Source organism: Xiphophorus couchianus, chromosome 14 (assembly GCF_001444195.1).
Source record: "Xiphophorus couchianus chromosome 14, X_couchianus-1.0, whole genome shotgun sequence".
In the NCBI taxonomy this organism is placed as follows: domain Eukaryota; kingdom Metazoa; phylum Chordata; class Actinopteri; order Cyprinodontiformes; family Poeciliidae; genus Xiphophorus; species Xiphophorus couchianus.
In genome coordinates this window covers 23,273,586-23,291,338 of record NC_040241.1, presented here as the reverse complement: position 1 = coordinate 23,291,338, position 17,753 = coordinate 23,273,586, and the positions used below count along the sequence as shown (strand labels likewise).

At 35.0% G+C, this 17,753-nt stretch overlaps 2 protein-coding genes and 1 pseudogene across 3 annotated transcripts; 1 reads left to right on the top strand and 2 right to left on the bottom strand.

Annotated features, from left to right (window-relative positions):
• LOC114156979 (microfibril-associated glycoprotein 4-like) lies at positions 1 to 4,414 on the top strand. 2 transcript variants are annotated; one of them, XM_028037647.1, is made up of 8 exons: positions 1 to 8; positions 136 to 164; positions 1,009 to 1,161; positions 1,604 to 1,642; positions 1,972 to 2,068; positions 2,333 to 2,503; positions 3,159 to 3,412; positions 4,203 to 4,414. In XM_028037647.1, exons 2-7 carry the CDS (start codon positions 159 to 161, stop codon positions 3,410 to 3,412), a joined length of 720 nt encoding a protein of 239 aa, XP_027893448.1. In that variant the 5' UTR covers positions 1 to 8; positions 136 to 158; the 3' UTR covers positions 4,203 to 4,414. The 2 variants fall into 2 exon arrangements, with proteins under 2 accessions (XP_027893448.1, XP_027893447.1); XM_028037646.1 differs by lacking the exon at positions 4,203 to 4,414 and having other exon boundaries at positions 3,159 to 3,623.
• Positions 4,415 to 6,229: 1,815 nt separating this feature from the next.
• On the bottom strand, positions 6,230 to 9,210 carry LOC114156983 (perlucin-like protein; annotated as a pseudogene).
• Positions 9,211 to 12,018: 2,808 nt separating this feature from the next.
• Positions 12,019 to 14,335, bottom strand: LOC114156985 (ladderlectin-like). The gene is made up of 9 exons (XM_028037665.1): positions 14,210 to 14,335; positions 14,032 to 14,125; positions 13,867 to 13,908; positions 13,719 to 13,760; positions 13,600 to 13,635; positions 12,954 to 13,057; positions 12,726 to 12,860; positions 12,536 to 12,647; positions 12,019 to 12,365 (listed from the first exon to the last, which is right to left on the bottom strand). The coding sequence occupies exons 2-9, from the start codon at positions 14,090 to 14,092 to the stop codon at positions 12,298 to 12,300; spliced, it is 600 nt and encodes a 199-aa protein (XP_027893466.1). The 5' UTR covers positions 14,093 to 14,125; positions 14,210 to 14,335; the 3' UTR covers positions 12,019 to 12,297.
• Between the last annotated feature and the right edge of the window lie 3,418 nt (positions 14,336 to 17,753).

Below are 17,753 nucleotides of genomic sequence, written 5' to 3'. Positions count from 1 at the left end.
TGAATCAAGTTCATTCCAGCTGCAGGTGAGAGATGAACGAATAAATTCATTTACAACTGTGTTTGGCCACTAAAGTTAATTTATTTTTATTGTATTACATTTCAACAGCGAACCACACTGACTCCAGATTTTCAGTTTTATCCAGTTCAACAGTAAGGATGAAGGTAAGTTTGTATCTTGAACTGTAAAGATTCTTAGGTAAATCGATTATCACTTTGATGATGAATATTCTAGGTACAATATCATTTTTGGAATAAGATTAGAATCATTTATTAATGTATTTATTAATACTTTATTTAACAAGGAAACATCCATTCCATTTTAAAATCTTGTTATCAATGGATGATTTAGGTCAGAGGTGGGCAATCCTGGTCCTCGAGGGTCGGTGTCCTGAAACTCTTAGTTGTATCCCTGGTCCAACATACTTCAGTCCAAGAGTCAAATTCTCTAGACTCCTTTTAGTGACCTTATTATTTGACTCATGTGTGTCAAATACACCTGAGTAGAGACACATCTCAAAGGTTGCAAGACACTGGACCTCGAGGCCTGGAGTTACCAACCACTGACCCAGATAAAAAACATCACAGAGAGGTTAAACATAAAATTTTACAAATTATGAAATGTCAGTGATCGCTAAAATATGAATGAAAAGGAAAACGCCCAACAACATATTTACCGGTTTAATCCAAAGATTTGCCAGTCTAAACATTTTCATTGAGCTCCTTCAGTATTGTAAATGTTACCCATTTGTTTAAAGACTTCCTGCATATCATTGGCTCTGGAAAAAACATTTCTTAACAGAATCAATCAGATGAGTTGAATTGGAGGATTTTGTGTATCGCATAAAACTGTTGCTAAGGTAGAATTCAGAATTATTCTGACGGTCTGAGGCTGCAAATCCGGAAGCACAACATACAAGAACAGGGATCAGGTTTAATCTGACTAGATGAATGTTAATCAGTTTCTTTGATGGGTGATGTTCAGAAGGTGCCATGTTCTGTCTTCTAGCTGTCATCACTTCTCTTCCTCTTGGCTCCACTGCTGATCAGCTGTGCAGTGATCAAACTGCCAGCTGACTGTAATGACGTCTACAATGAGGACAAGACACGACCCAGTGAAGTGTACACCATCTATCCAAGTGGAACTACATCTGCTATTCAGGTGAACTTCAAGTTTGGTTTGTTCATAAAAATGAAGATCCAGATTAGAGTTCTGTGCAGGACCAAGACTGGAGGTTTACCTGCTAACAATGGTGGGGATGTCTTTACTTAATCTTCATACACAGCACTTACACTGAGTATTTGAAACTTAACTTTCCTGAGGTTCACTATGTTGTTTCAGGTCAAGTTCAAGATAATTTCCCCTATAAATATAGCTCCCCTTTTAAAGACGGAACATTAATAAAGTATCAATTCACATATTATTGAGACAGTGATACTAGCATTTTTTTTCCACAGAAAGTTTGACATTAAATTACATATTCCTGACACTAGTCTATGTTTGATTACTCAAGTGTAGGTTTTCAGAGTGTTGAGGGGTTCTTGTGCCACTTCTTAAATGTTAAAATCTGGATCAACTCATTAATCTGTGTGTTTGTGTGAAGGCTTACTGCGACATGGTCTCAGAGGGAGGACGCTGGACGGTGAGTCCATCTCTACTCTACATAAACTTACTCTGATTACAGTACAACTTGTTTTTTCTGAGGCTTCTTGGAGGTTTTCTCAATCCAACAGCAAGTCCTGAGTTGAAAGTTGAGCCTTGATTTTCTGAGAATCATATACTGGCTGTGAGAGATGGAGAGAGTGGAAAACCTCCCTGTACTTGAATAAAAATGAAGAGATGTTCTGCCATGTTGAGTAAATATTGAGTGTATGAATCAATTCTGAGTTGGTAAAACTCACTTTCTTTGCAGAATGAATGTGTAAGTGAGAAACTTGTTCACTTCTTGAACAGATTCCTTTGTTTTTCCAGGTTTTCCAGAGGAGGATGGATGGCTCTGTAAACTTCTACAGAAACTGGGCCGAGTACAAGAGAGGCTTTGGAAACGCTGCTGGAGAGTACTGGCTGGGTGAGACATGATCCTCAACAGTTAGTCAATGTATGGTTTGCTTATATATTTAGGACAATAATAACATAGTTATAGCCACATTTTCTTCACTATTGTGTTGCAAAGTGATGGTGTATTTACACCAGGTGCAGGACAGAGAAGGTGAAATTTCCTGCCTTTAATTATCCGTTGAACTTTTTAACTCACTTCCTGCAAACCCAAATTAACCAGGTGTGTAAAAGTCTCAGTAAAACTTAAATTTTAATGGTTTTCATGTCTGTGCAGGTCTTGATAACATCCATGAATTGACACGGATTCAAAACTATGAACTGATGGTCGACATGGAGGACTTTGAAGGAAACAAAAAGTTTGCCCTTTACTCTTCATTTAAAGTCGATGCTGAGTGTGACGGTTACCTCCTGCATGTGAGTGGTTTCAACAACAAAGGGGGTGCTGGTGAGTCATGAGAAAAACTTTACCAGACAAGATGGATGGATGGATGGATGGATGGATGGATGGATGCTACTCCATCCTTTTTGTAAACTTAATAATTCGACTTGTGCTGGGTCTGAAAGTAGAGCAAGGCACTGAGCATGGATCCCTGAGGGACTCCTGTGTTAGTGCAGGTGTATAATAACAATAATAATAATAATAATAATAATAATAATAATAATAATAATAATAATAATAATAATTTATTGTATTTAGACCATTCAGGATTCATAAAAAAGACCATGATTGGATTAGATGTGTTGTGTCAGTGATATCTAAACCTAAAGTTTGTTCTTATGGTTCTGAATCAGACAGATTGATGTTGGCAGTGCATAGCAAAAACTGGATCAAAGTAAATTTAATTGATCTCACTGATAATAACCCAGTAAGAGATTAACATAACTTCTTACGATTTATTTCACTATACAACTTTAACATAAACAACTTTTTACAAAGCCAGAATTTTTTAAATATATATTTATATATATAGAAATTACAATTTTATTTTTGTCGGATCACAGGTTCTTTTTGTTTGGTTGTTTTTTTCACAATTTAAGCTTTCAACTCAATGTCTTTTTTTTATTGATATAGTTTTTCTGTCCTGTCATGATTTCTGCAGGAGACAGTCTTGCCTATCACAACGAACAGAAATTTAGCACCTTTGACAAAGACCAGGACCAGTCGAGCGACAACTGTGCCAAAAAGTTTTTGGGTGCTTTCTGGTACAATACTTGTCACTCTGCAAACCCTAACGGGGTTTATCGCCGAGGTGCTGATGGCACTCTCCATGCTATTGGAGTGGAATGGTATTACTTTAAGGGAAATAATTACTCCCTGAAGAGCTTCAGCATGAAAATTCGTCCTGCCAAGTAAATCTGCAGGTCAAACATTCAGCAAAAAATAATGAGTTGCTTTTTCTTGTAATCAACCATCAACATTTGGCTTCAAACACGAGTCAAAAGTTGACATGATTACTTCTATATATAATCCAGTTGATTGTGTTTTAAATCTTTGGTGAGGGTTTGCTACCTGTAATCGATTTCTCTCCTGCTCTCTGATAATAAATAAGAAGCAAGCAGCAAAATTTGTGTGTCTGGATTGTTTTATATATAAAAATTAAAATAAGCCAGTTTTAAAACAGAAATTGGGCCAAATGGAAATTTTGGAAAAAATAAATGACATGATATTTAGACCCCTAGAGATGTGTTGATTGATTTGATCAGGTTGTGTTTAAGCATGTGAGAAAGATCAAATTCCTGAGATTTACTACCAATAAAAACATTAAGATGAAAACTAGAAACCACACATCAGCATTTTAAAGACATACATTCAACAGAAAGTTTGTTTAGGCCTGTCACCATAACATATTTACTACCTGCACTGAGGGCAGCCAGACTAGTTTATTTTTACTAAATTATTATATTTAGCTAAATATTATTGCTGAGGGGCACAAACAGGCCGTCTGGCATACAGATAAAAAAAATAAAAATAAAAATTTTTGAAAAAAAACAAAAACTCAAAAAGGGCACTAGGGGGCATCAAGGATAGAAAGGGCAGGGGCTGAAGCCCCCTTTGCCCCCCCCCCCTCTTTGCACATGCCTGCTGGAGGGGACATAATTACTCCCTGAAGAGCATCAGCATGAAAACTCGTCCTGCCAAGTAAATCTGCAGGTCAAACATCCAGCAAAAAATAATGAGTTGCTTTTTATTGTAATCAATGTTATTCTTTGATTTAAGTCATGAATCAAAAGTTGACATGATTACTTCTAGCTTTAAAATAATCCAGTTGATTGTGCTTTAAAATCTTTGGTGAGGGTTTGTTATCTATAATCAATTTCTCTCCTGCTCTCTGATAATAAATAAGAAGCAAACGGCTGTGTGTTTGTGTCTGGGTTTTTATACTGGAAAGAAAAAACGTAAACCAGTTTTAAAAGATGTTGTCTTGAACAGAAACATTTTTAGCAACTGACTTATCAGGTTAAATGGAAATAATTTAAAACTAGACCTTCCATGGTTATCAATCATTTGTGCATTAATTATATTACCTGAAAGTTTATTTCTATCTGGTTATCTGTTTTCGTCACTCCCTGATTTTAGGTGAGACAAAGAGCCAGAAAGAAATTGATGTTTTCTTAGAAAAGTATTATGAGGCTAAAACAAAACGGTAGAAAATCATCAGTTTGTCTTTATGTGTTAATTATTCTATATCCTGTTTGCAAACTTTAAAATTGTTCAGCTGCAAGGAAAACTTAGAGACTCTTGTCATTGTTTGCACTGAAGACATTTCAATTGACATTGAAATTGTCTGGACTGTAATCAGCTGAATCAGGCATATTAAAGCAGGGAAACATCTACAGCATTCAGGGCAGTTTGCCTTGAGAACCAGGGTTAAGAAACACTGGCTTAGACGATGCAGGTTGAAGACAGTTTGATGTCTTCCACCAATCAGACCACAGAACATTCAATTTCCACATTTACAGTCTTGCAGGTTGAATATGCTGGACCAGTAAAACATCGTCTCTGTTTCTTCCAGCCTCAAAACAAGGAAGCTGGCATGTGCATTTCAGAGAAAAATATTTCCTCCTCTTAATAAGACTCTTCTTATCTTTAGAAAAAAAACAATTTAAATCTTTCTTTTACCAAAGTCCACACCTGGCTTTTATGACATATTCTGTTGAAACTTTTCATATGACAGAGGTGACCTTATCACTTATACTTAAAAAGTTAATCAATGAAAATTAAACTGTATTTGTCTCTTAGTTCCCCCATGACTGAATTCAAACCTTCACTGACTGATTTATTGATTTCCTGTCTGTCCCACATTGACACATAAACTGTTTAATACTGATAAAAAGTCATTCCATCCTATTTTCTCATCTCAGGAACGGAACATTCTATATAATATTTAAGCACCTTAAAGCAGGAACTAAAAGCCTTTTTTTATTTAGCCTTAAATATTTTTGCCACATATTTCATGCATTTACTGACAATTTATAACTTTAAATAATTGGTTAGTTATTAACAACTCATAAAACAAACAATTTAAATGAAAAAAAAGAGTTTTTGCATCTACCATTTGTCGTGATACAAACGATAAGATGGTAGATCGTATTGTAGACATGACATGAAAAATGTTTATTTTACTTTTTCTATTATTTGTGAAGAACATAAATATTCCAATGTTTAATATTCACTCCTAAAGGAGCATTTACATGCAATCTAAATTAAATATTTTACATCTCCTGGTACTTTTGTTTTCCACTCAATCACAATCAACAGCTTGCAACTATGAAGCATAAATCATGTGTTGATGTAGACTGAGAATATATATGATTCATCTCAAATGATCAGATCAAACTTGAGTTTTTTTTCGGATCATTTTATTTTTGTTAAGATGAAACATGAGGAGCTTCTAAAGTTGAAAGTACCATCGTCATCTAGAAGCCTTAACACCTCATATCTGATGTTGGGCGAAAGGAAAAGGTTGACTTAAGTAAATAAATTACATTTCCTTTTTTGATAATAGATTTTATGTGGAAGTTATGCAGGAATAATAAATGACACAGGTTTACACATTAAATATTTTCATTTATTGTAACGTTTGATCAAACAATCTGACAATTGGATTTAAACAAGTTTCTTCTTTGCCTCTCATATCTGTGTTTTAGAATACAGATATTCATAATTTTGTTTTAAATGCAATGCTTTTATGCTTTGTTATTATCTTGACACTTCTTAAGAAAAACACCAACACCTCTGTGTTTTTGACACACAAAATACATCATTTCTAGACAAATAGTCATCAGATGTTTTTGACACAGATAAATGGCCTTCGAAAGTTACACTGCGCATCGTCCCAGCATCTGTGCCCTGCAGGAAAACAAACAAAAACACGTTGAATTGTAGAAACATCTGAAGTCTAAAATATGGACACAACTAGTAAGTTTTCTGTAAGAGCCTGGTCATCTCTACAATTAATTATGTAACTGTTAACATTTACAATTATCATCTCCACACTTAGATGAGATCATTTCACTTACGACTGTAGTTTATCTGCAAACAGTCCTGATCAAAGAAGTTGTTGGGTTCGTATCGACACCAATTACTGTAGTTAAAAGGGCTTCCGTCCACCCAGCGCCAGTGGCGCTCCTGCAAGGTAAAGTCGTCTGAGTAAAACATTTAAATGTATTTTATGAAGCGCTGACACACAAGGTGCACATGTGAGTTTACCCATATTATGTCATTGCCTCCAATCCAGACTGCAGTATGCCCCCGGCCTGCAGACATTATCATCCTCACAAGCTGATTATTCACCTCGTAGTCATGGATTGATGCAAGGTGTGCTTGTATGGACCTGCAGTTCTCCTGCAGCGGAGACAAGGAAAACTGTTACACCTATACAGGAAGGAGATGGTGAGAAAATAAAAGTAAAGTTAATCAAAGGTCACCTGAGCTCTATGCCAAGTAGCACCAAAAGGAAAGACGTGGTAGCAGCGACCTTTGACCCGGGTCCAGCCAGGAGAACAGGATCCTGAACGTCGGACTGTTCCATTCAGAGCTGAACACAAACACAGACAAAGTCTCAGATACATTATTTATAAAATTCAACTGGTAGTTTTAATTATGTGCTGCTGGGACAAAAATGTTGAGGAAAAAAAGCAACTCAGCAGTCTCTGAAAAAAAGAGGGAACTGAACCTTAACTGTGTTAAAAAAAAGTTTTCATATATTCTCATAATCTGTGTTTTTCTGTGTATTTATTTAGAGTTTTCTGTGTCTCTGAGTCTCCGTGTTGTCCTGTCTCACCTTGATTATTCCCAGGTGTGTCTCGTTCCCTGATTACCTCCTGTGTATTTAATGTCACCTGTGTCTCAGCGTCTTTGTCGGGTCCTTGTCGTTAGTCATCTCACTTGGCGTCCTTTTCCCTGTCGTCTGTGTGCCCAGTCTCTCGTCTTATCCTTTGTGTAACTGGTTGCTACCGGCGTCAAGCCCAGGCTTCTGCTCGGCCGTGTCGCCCGGTGTTTTGGCTTTGCTGACTGTGTTATTTTGGACATTCTTCATTAAATACATTTATTCTTCACATCCTGGGTCTCCCACCTGCTGCCTCACCACCTCTTACCACGACAAATCATGACATGCATAAGTTTGCTCCCCAGTGTGGCTGAGTAAACGTCTCAGTCTGTTTCAGGTTTGAAGGACAGAGTCGCCACTCTGCAATTTTCAGACGTTTACAACTCCAACAACATTACGATTAGGGCTAATGAAGCTTAAGAATAGACTAGTGATTGTTTTATCATCATTTATTTTTGATGGTTTTAGTTATATGCTTTAAGTTATTCACTTGTTAAAGAGCCTGTCTTCAGAAAGGAAGCTGAACTTTCTGAGTATATTTACTGCTGGGTGTCTCGGTTGAAACTAAAACAAAACCTAGCCCACATTATCAGGAAAGGCAAACTCACCCTTCAGGTAAGCTTCTTCATCCACAGGTTCAAAGGTTGGTTCTGCGAAAAACACGAGGATAGAGGAGGATGAAAATCCCTATATTTTTTTGAATGAAACAGAAGAAAAAAGCACCAACCTTCTGCACCTGTCCAGTTTCCAGGTTCCTCTTCATGAAGAGCCAAATGGTCTGGCAAAGTTTAAATGTTAAATTCATTTTGTTGTGTATATACAGAATTTAACGCTTATAATTGGCAAACATAAACTTACCTTCTGGAAAAAAAATCCTCAGTGTCAGGATCTTCTCTAGTTTCTGGATATAATTAAAATTTTTAACATTAGAAAAAATATGAAAAAACTAAAAATCAAGGTATTTTATATTATTTTTTTATGTACTTTACAAAACGTGTCTGATTTGCTATTCTGTCTTCTAAAACTTTCAGTTTTTCCATGTGTGTAAAATTGTATTTGTTTTGTTGGCATTATGTTCACAATAACAACTCTTGGTGTAGGAGAGCAAACAGCACCCATCAGAGCCAAAACAATATTCATAAATGTTGTACAACATAAAGCATAAAGCACTAAGTTCAAAACGCAGGAAAAGTTGAATTTGCAGAAGACCTAAGCAACTGGAATTGAACTGAAATATGTTTAAACAGAGAAAACTCGCTAATTAAAGCACTTCATCAAACTACTCTGGATGAAAACATCAGCAGCAAGAGCAGGCCGGTTTCTAAGACTGGACTTATTCAGAACAACAGATGTTTAGAAAAACATCTGGAAGCTGTTTCAGAAAACATTAAAAATGACAAATCTGATGAAATACATCAGATTTACAGCCTCACCTTCTGGAAGAGCTTCATCGCTCTCAGCCCCATCCATGGCATCTGGAAGCACTGCATCAAACATAGCAATGAATGATAGTTTGAAATATATAGAAGCATACCAGATGTAAAAATCTCATACTTTAACATTAGATTAAAGGTGGGAGTAGTATTTGCATTAATAAAGCAGAAGCAATAATATGCACACAAACACAAACTCACCAGCAGGTTGACTCAAAGCCAACAAGGCACAAAGAAACAGCAGCAGACTCAGAGCCTTCATGGCTTTGATGATGCAGGTTGAAGACAGTAAAGAGATAATAAGGAGATAATAGAAGCTAATTTCGACCAATCACACCACAGGATATCCTCAAGGTTACAGTCAGCCTGCAGGTTGAATGTGCTGCACCAGTAACACATCGGCTCTTATATGCTGTTTCTTCAGCCTCAACACAAGGAAGCTGGCACATTTCTGAAAAAATATTTTTCCCTCTTCATTTCTTATCTTTTGAACAAACATTGATTACATCTATCAAAGTCCAAATGTGGTTTTTATAACTTTTACAACACTTTATTTTTTAGAGGTGATCTTATAATTTTTACTTAGTCAATGAAAATTTACATGGAATCAAAATGTAATAATGTTAAATAATACATGTACACTGTTTAGATCTCCATTAACTGGACCCATGCCTTCACTGACTGATAAAATTAATGTCATACCCAGTTTGACACAAAGGGACTGAACATATTTAATCCTGATAAAAAGGGTCATCATCAAACTTCCTCATCACATGAACTGAACGTTACTATAATATGTAACTTAATTCTTTAAACTTGCAACATTTTTTCTCTTTCTAAATTGGTACCAAATGTTTGTTGTCACACATTTCATACATGTACAAATGATTCCTATCTTCAAATAACTGTTGATTCCCTGATAACTCATAAGCTGGACAGTTTAAGTGAAAAACAGTTATTGCATCTATTAGATGTCTCTTGCATCTACTAGTCATGTTTAGCACATTTTTCAAGTCAATAAAGTTCTTATTATTTTTAAAGAACATAAATATTCCAATGTTTAATATTAAATCCTAAAGTAGCATTTACATGCAACCTTAATGAAATATTTTCCATCTTCTGATTCTTTTGTTTTCAGCTTCGTCACACAAGACAACAGCGTGCAACTATGTTGATGGATATAATCATACAGTCATTATAAAAGGCCAAAATAACAGAATATTGAACAAAAACAGAACATAATTTTTTTTCATATTTTAAACAGGTGTGAGAATCTCTGATTCATCTGAAATGATAATCAGTGCATCAAATACAAACTTTAGATCAAACTTTAGTTTTCATTGTATCCGGAAAGTTTACAACTTAAGTGCTGTATGTCTGAATATTTAAGATAAAACATGAGGAAGAGTTTATAGATTGAAAGTACAGCCATTATCCAAAACCTCATGTCTGACCTTGGGGAAAAGAAAAAGCAGTGCATAGGGAAATAAATTACATTTCCTTGATTGATAACAGACTTTATCTGGAAGTTATGGCAAAACAAGAACACTGGTTTACACATTAAACATTTATGTTTATTGAAACTTTTGATCAAACAAACTGACAAATGAGTTTTTTTTTTTTTTTTTCTTTTTGCCTTGACTATCTGTATTTTAGAATATTTTTCTTTTATGAAATGGATTCTTGCTTTGCTTTGTTTTTCCTTTCATGGAAAATAAATCGCTGTAATTACCTTGTGAATAAACGGGGAAGTATAAACCATCCTGCCTTGCCTCAACAAATCATCAACCTGTCGTCATCTCGTTTATTTAAGTGTCTGTAACACATTAAACTCAATAAAGCTACAGCAGGAAACTTTAAAACAATATTTATTATGTTTTTCACAGATGATGTCTCATATTTTACCACCAGGACAGTTTACCAAAAATATAAAAAACATATTTTTACTAAAGCTGCCTACTGCAGCTTTAAGAGTGTATTGAGAGTAATAACTCTGTTGCTATGAGATAACTCTCATTTAATAATTAGGACAGAATTTTATATATAATTCTAATAATTTAGAATAAGCACTCAAGTTTGATAAACACCTGTTTAGGCTTTAGAAACAGTTTGTATACCTATGATCTTTTAAAATCACATCTTCAAAGCTACAGCAGAATGTATAATATAAATAGTATAACATTTTTGCTGAACCACTAGAGGGCGCAGTTCAAAGCATCAAGTTATTGTTGCCCTTGTTTCTAAAGAATAAAATTAGTTTAAAACAGCAAAACCTGCTTAAGCTAAAACTCATAATGTCAAAACCTGTCTGTTTTATTTTGCTGTTCAAGAAAAATGAAAGCATATAATACATATCCATTAAAAACATCATAAACAGATGTCCCAGTGTGTATTTGACCTAATGACCCCACAACAGAAAATAAAGTGGATATTGTAGAAGTCTTCAATCAGATTTTTTTAAAATATTGGTCCTTCTTTAAGTTTCTTTGAGTTAAAATTTGCTTATCACCACTTTTCTAGTATTGAAATCTCTTAGCAATCTTCATTTTGTCAGGAAACGCTCCAGCTAAAAATAATCTGCTATGAATACAGGTGAGATTTAAATGTTTGTTCCACAATAACCGTATCAATATCATTACAGGCTGTGAATTTATTTATTTTGTTTAGCTTTTTGCACTTCTTCTATTACCTCACTTTCATTCATTCTTCTAGGAAACAATGTATTAATATTATTAAATTATATAACTGTTTTTTTTTACTTTGACCATTTACTAAGTTAGCATGGCCATCAATGATGGTAGATAAATGGTTTTCCTCTGTAGGAAGTTGTTTTTCCACCATTTTCACATTGCTCAGTGTAAAGGAGGTTGATTGACAGCGCTAAGACCCGCCTTCTGGCTCTCATTGGTTGTTTTTGGTGCATTTTTGCAGATGGCAATAGTAACACTGGGAGGATGTGGGGGAGTTCAATGTCTTTACAGATTATCTGTCTCATACAAAACTGTCACAATATGCGATAGTTTTAAAAAATATGGAAAAAGTAAAAACTTGCAAACTGCAGGTTTAATAATCAGGAGAGAAACTGGATTTTTAGTTTCAGCTACCAGAGTCTCTAAGCAGCAGCTTAGTTAACTTGCATCTAGATTATTCATTCATTTTTGTTCATGAACAGTGACATACAGTGAGAGTAATACTGTAAAACTGTTTATTAGACACAGTTACATTACAAAACAAAATATTAACATTACATGTACATAACATTACATTCAGTGCTTTATAAAGAAGAACAATGAAAAAGGATTCCACCTAAATGACTCAAAAATAATCTACTGTTTTTGCACATGCCTACTAACTACTCAAGTTGTGTTATTAAAATAACTAAGATTTTTATATACATGATGCTTGACAGGGTCAAACTATCCAACATATTTCCTCTGTTGCTTGTTTTTTGGACTTCTTTGGGAGCTGTGGAGCCATCAGAGTTTTTTGACACACACATACGGTCGGCTAGCGGTACACTGCTCATCATTCCAGCACGTGTTCACTGTTAAATGACAAAAAGTGAAATCAGTGACTCAACACAAGCAAAACCCTAAAACGTAACTTGAACTAATGCAATTTATTCTGTTCTACAGAAAATAAAAAACTAAAGATTATTTCACGTCATTCAAACTTATCAAAAGTTTGAAATTGATTTGCATTGTTTTCATGTACCTGAATAATTCATAACCACACAACTCTGTTTCCCCCCGGCGTTATTAGGCTGTCCACCACACCAGTTGGTAAATTGAAAAATCCTTCCATCACTCCAGAACCAAATGGAATTCTGTAAACAACAGTTTTATCAATCACTCATTTCTTTGAAAGATCTTTGACAAGCTACAAAAACAGTTTGTAAAAATACCTCTTCTGCGTCAGATGCTCCAATCCACGTTTCTTGATTGCCGCCACCTGATTCTGATATCAGGTTCTGAATCTGATGGTGTTCTAAAAAACTGTGGACTGATGCCAGCTGTGCTCCCAAGGACAAGCAGTCTCTCTGCAGGAGAGGCAAATAAGATATTTATTAGTAAAAGAAAATGAGATTAGGCTGTTTGCAAAGAGTTGGTAAAATAAAAATTCAGAACATCACCTCAGCTCTAGCCCAAGTTCTGAATGTTCCAAAATACCGGAAGCATCGATTCCCGAGTCCAGACCAACCAGCAGGACAAGATATTCCATTCATCATCAGGTCAGCTGGCAAAGAAAACCGTATCAAGGTTTAATTTGCTGGTAAATGTAACTTTATCCTTAAACATTGTTTGAGAGATTTGCTACAATGGCATCGTTTTTATCAGTGCTATGCAAGGCAATATAAAAACCACAATGCAGCTAAAAACAAAATATTGTTTTTATATATTTTAAGAAATTTTCTAAATGAATAAATGTTGAAATCAGACTGTGAAAAATTCTCAACTGAATTCTTAAATTATGTTTTATGTAAATATAAAACATATTTATATGTTTTTCTTTTGAAAATCATATAAATAATCCAAACAGCACAATATAAACCTTTCACATATGTAATGATGCCTATTTATATATGAGGAAACCAAGTTTTTGACCATTTGAAAATTCATACTTTTAATACATAATTTTATCCATAGAGCATCTGTTTAAAATGATCAAAGTTGTTAATAATTCCACTGAGGCTTCTGACTCTTTCATGTTACGTACTCTGTTTCTCATATTTATGAGCATTTTTTTTATTAATTAGACATAACAGGAATCAGACTCACCATCTGGAGCAGTTTCCTCCTCCTCAGGTTCAGGGACTGTATTGGGAGAATTTCTGTTTGTTAAAATATTACCTTGAATTGTTTTGGTTTATTTAGAGCAGATTGTCAGATTGACTGACCTTCTGCTTCTGCCCAGTTTCCACCTTCTGCTTCTGGAACAACTGTGTCATTTGACAAAACTTTTATTATTACATTTACATGGTAATGATTAAATTATCTGATTTGTAGATGACACAATAGATGATAACTATGGTGACTAAAACTCACCGTCTGGAACGGGATCAGGTTGCTCTACAGTATCTGGAAAAGCTGCGTGTTTTTAAGATTGGTTACATTTTTATATGTTGCAACACAATGAGTGAACAATAATCACTGTGGTTAAGTATTACAGTTCCAAACTTCCTAATATTGCTCATGTACAGACACACTTACCAGCAGCTTCATTCAGAGCCAAGAAGGCACCAAAGAATAACAGCACAGTCACAGTCTTCATTTTGGAAAAGATGGAGATTAATAACAAAATCACCTGTAAACATAAAGAAATGTTGCCTTCAGAAAGCCTTTGAGAACAATGATAAATGAATATATTATTAATTCGATTTCCACCAACCTCTCAGCAGAAATGTTTTCTTTTCTTCGTTTAGCTCCTGATGCCTCGGCTGTACAGAGAATCTGGAAACCTTCTCTCTTATACTGTTGTCTCTACAACCTGAACCAGGAATTTGACACGTGCATTTTAGACGCATGTGTTTGGCATCTTCTTATCTTTTGAGCAATCAGTGATAAAACTAAATTATCAGTGATAAAAGCTACATTTTTACGACATAATATCCAAGACCTGTTAATTGAGCAATATATTCTATTATCTATATTTGTTTTTAACTATGTTTTTCCTCCTTCCTACATAAAACATAATTTAGATTGTGTGAAATAAAAATAATTTAATTGAATCCTCTTCATAAGTCTAACATGTATAAATCTGGGGACAAGGATTTTTTTGCTCTAAATCTTTATAGGTTATTTTCTTAGATTTTTCTGTAATAATTCCAAAATGTGTCTTACATGGGTCGTCTCTACAACCTGAACCAGGAATTTGACACGTGCATTTTAGACGCATGTGTTTGGCATCTTCTTATCTTTTGAGCAATCAGTGATAAAACTAAATTACCAGTGACCTACCCTACCCTAACCCTCTATGTGAGCAGATTTCCTTTATTATTTCCAATAATATTCTGTTATTTTCTTTGTACGGCTGTTTTTTCATCTGCTTTGATGAAAAAACTACTTGATCTAAAAATGTGATCAAGCATTTTGAGGAACTGGATAAAAATACTCCAACATTTGACAAAATGTGTTCTATTCACTGTAGCTTTAAGCTGACTGGATTAGACTGTAATCTTTGTAATTAATAGGTAGATATTTCAAAACTATTTCTTACTTTTGGTATTCTGTGACACTCCTTTTTAATGTAAGCATACTAATATCCATTAAAGACTTTTTATGGAATTAAATTGCCTCTTTTATCTGTGCTGTCAAACAAAAAACAACTCCATATAACTGTACCATTGAAAATAGTTGTTTCAATATAATTGTGCAAACAGAAAAATTGTACAACTTGGCAGAAAACATTTAGAAAAGCAAATGAGCAAAATATGAAAGGCCGACATCCTGACCTTATACATGAACAACACAAAGTGTCTTTATGGTTTTCTGTTGTGTTTTACCTGATTTATGGTGAGTGAGAATTAAAGCACCGTTATAACAAGAAGTCAAAGGTCTTCCTCACTGGAAATCAGTAAGCTGTGGATTCCAGTAAAGATTACTGGTATCGGTTAACGAAATGTAGTTTCGAATTATCAGAAACTATCCTTATCTTATCTAAAAAATATATATACATTGTGGTTAGTAACCCTAAAGTGATCATAACTGTAACATGATAAAGATTTGCAACTAAAAGTAGGTAATTAAAGAAAAAGTGTTTCTGAATAGAACAAATTTTCTTCTTTATTATCAACTGAGCACAGATGACATTTAACTGACCGTGTTACTGCGGGTCGCTTAGAACGCAATGCAATCATCTGAATCACTTTTCTTTAGAACCAGGGCTGAAATCCTCTGGTTTCCAGGAATATTCAATTACATTTATTCTTATCTGAGTATATTTATAACTATTTACTGTCATGTATAGTGAAATTAAACTATTTTACTGAAGCTGCACTGAACAGGCGTCCAGTAGAGGCCTGCCGGTTTAAACGTTTAATGAATCAAAAATTACTCTGACCCAAGGGCGTAGGTTTGGTCTAAGTTTTGGTGGGACCTTACAACTTACTGCAACTCCCCCACCCCCCACACCCCACACCGACCATTTTTGACCAGTGGGGGGGGGCACAACATTGGCTTAATAACCCCCTCCCCCCAACCATAACCATAACTTGATCATGCATCTTGTGTATACAACCAGATACAGTCATACTCAGCAGATCAGTTCAAGAACATTTTACTTTTTCCTTTTCAAAATTCAGCAAACATTACAAGTAAGATCAAAAGAAATATCCTCTGGATCTACTGATTATACAACAAACACAATTGCAGATAAGAACAAAAAATGACTTCTTGCACTTCAGGAAAAAGATCCAATTGTTGAGATATTATTGCGTGATAGATATCTAACTTATGGGTCCACTCACTGTACTTACAGCCGAGGTAGCGAAATAACTTCTAATGTCTGTCGTCCTTTTCTTTTTTGGTGGCGTCATGGTCTCGGAGACTCATAATAAATGTCAAACTCAGAAGGAGATTTGTTCACTTTCAGCACCATGGACCAAGCTTCCGTTCCGCGTGTGGCCAGCTGGCCGCCGCCTGGTGCAGCTAATCAAAGAACGTAGATCCACGTCCTTTGAGCCAATAGCGGCATGGGTCGTCATAGTTCATAACAGCGAATTTTAAAATGAATGCTACCACTGCGTAGTATATTGAAATATTAAACTAATCAATGTAGATTTTCGTTTATTTATTTTGTTTTTGTTAAAAAATACATATGTTTTTTTTTTTTAATTAATATGGCAAAAATTGGTCGGGACTATTTTATATCCCTTGAATATTGGTCGTGACATGTCACGACCGTCCATACCCAAACCTACGCCCATGCTCTGACCGATTGTGAACAGGCAGCAGCAGCAGCACTCCTGGCCATGGGAGACTGCAGGGACCAAAGGCTGAGGGCAGCTAGAGACCAGGAAGTGGCCAAGTGAATAAAAGATGGACTCAATGAGTCCATAAAAGATTTCTGAAAGAGACAACAAAAATAAGCCTTACAGATACTGAAGCTTTTATTATGAAAGACATGAATTTCTTTTCAAAGTTGTAGTTGTCTTAAACGCAACAAAACCTAGAAAATAAGCTGTTTGCTTCTGTCATTCAGTCCAATGAATAAATGAATGTGAGCCTTTTCAATCTGATGTTTTTATTTAATCAAACGTGATTAAATAAAAACATTGTGTTTTTATGACATTTGTGACATTGTGTATTTGTTATCAATGTAACTGCAAATCAGATATTTTATAGGAACCATATATAACAAAATCAACAATATAATACAGATTATTGGATGTTTTCCAAGGTGCAGTACATTTATATTTTTACAATATGTGTGGTTCTAAGTAGGCCATCAGGTTGTAAGTAATAATGTATATTTAATTATTCTAGTTAAATAAAGGTTAAATGAATAAAGGTAAGATATTCAGTATCAGGCTCACAATGTATTATTTATCTCAGCATTTTATCAGTATGTATATTTAGGTCATGTAAGATAATCTAACATCCGTTATTTCAGGAGTTCTGGGAACTCACATCAATAGTCACGTTTGGACTTTGGCTAAATGAGAGTCGATAACCTGTTTGTAGGGGTGTGTGTGTGTGGGGTGTGTGTGTGTGTGTGTGTGTGTGTGTGTGTTTTACTTATATGCTCTCTCCTATTTTCTGTTTCATACATCCCACTAACAGTAAATGAAAGTTGGTCTCTTCCTCTGCATGCTGAGGTAAGAAAAGAAGCTTTTCCTGATGTAATTCTCCTTCATATGTTTCTTTCTTGCTCTGTAAATAACGTTTGGGTCAATAAACTTTGTCTTTATTTAAGGTGATTATTGTCTCCGTTT

Coding starts and splice junctions, on each gene's coding strand:
- LOC114156979 (XM_028037647.1), top strand. Junction 2,069..2,332: donor TGCTGGAGAGTACTGGCTGG/GTGAGACATGAT, acceptor ATGTCTGTGCAG/GTCTTGATAACATCCATGAA. Junction 2,504..3,158: donor CAACAACAAAGGGGGTGCTG/GTGAGTCATGAG, acceptor TGATTTCTGCAG/GAGACAGTCTTGCCTATCAC.
- LOC114156985 (XM_028037665.1), bottom strand. CDS start 14,092: ATGAAGACTGTGACTGTGCTGTTATTCTTTGGTGCCTTCTTGGCTCTG. Junction 13,058..13,599: donor GGAGGAAACTGCTCCAGATG/GTGAGTCTGATT, acceptor TTTCTTTGCCAG/CTGACCTGATGATGAATGGA. Junction 12,648..12,725: donor GAGCATCTGACGCAGAAGAG/GTATTTTTACAA, acceptor TGTTGTTTACAG/AATTCCATTTGGTTCTGGAG.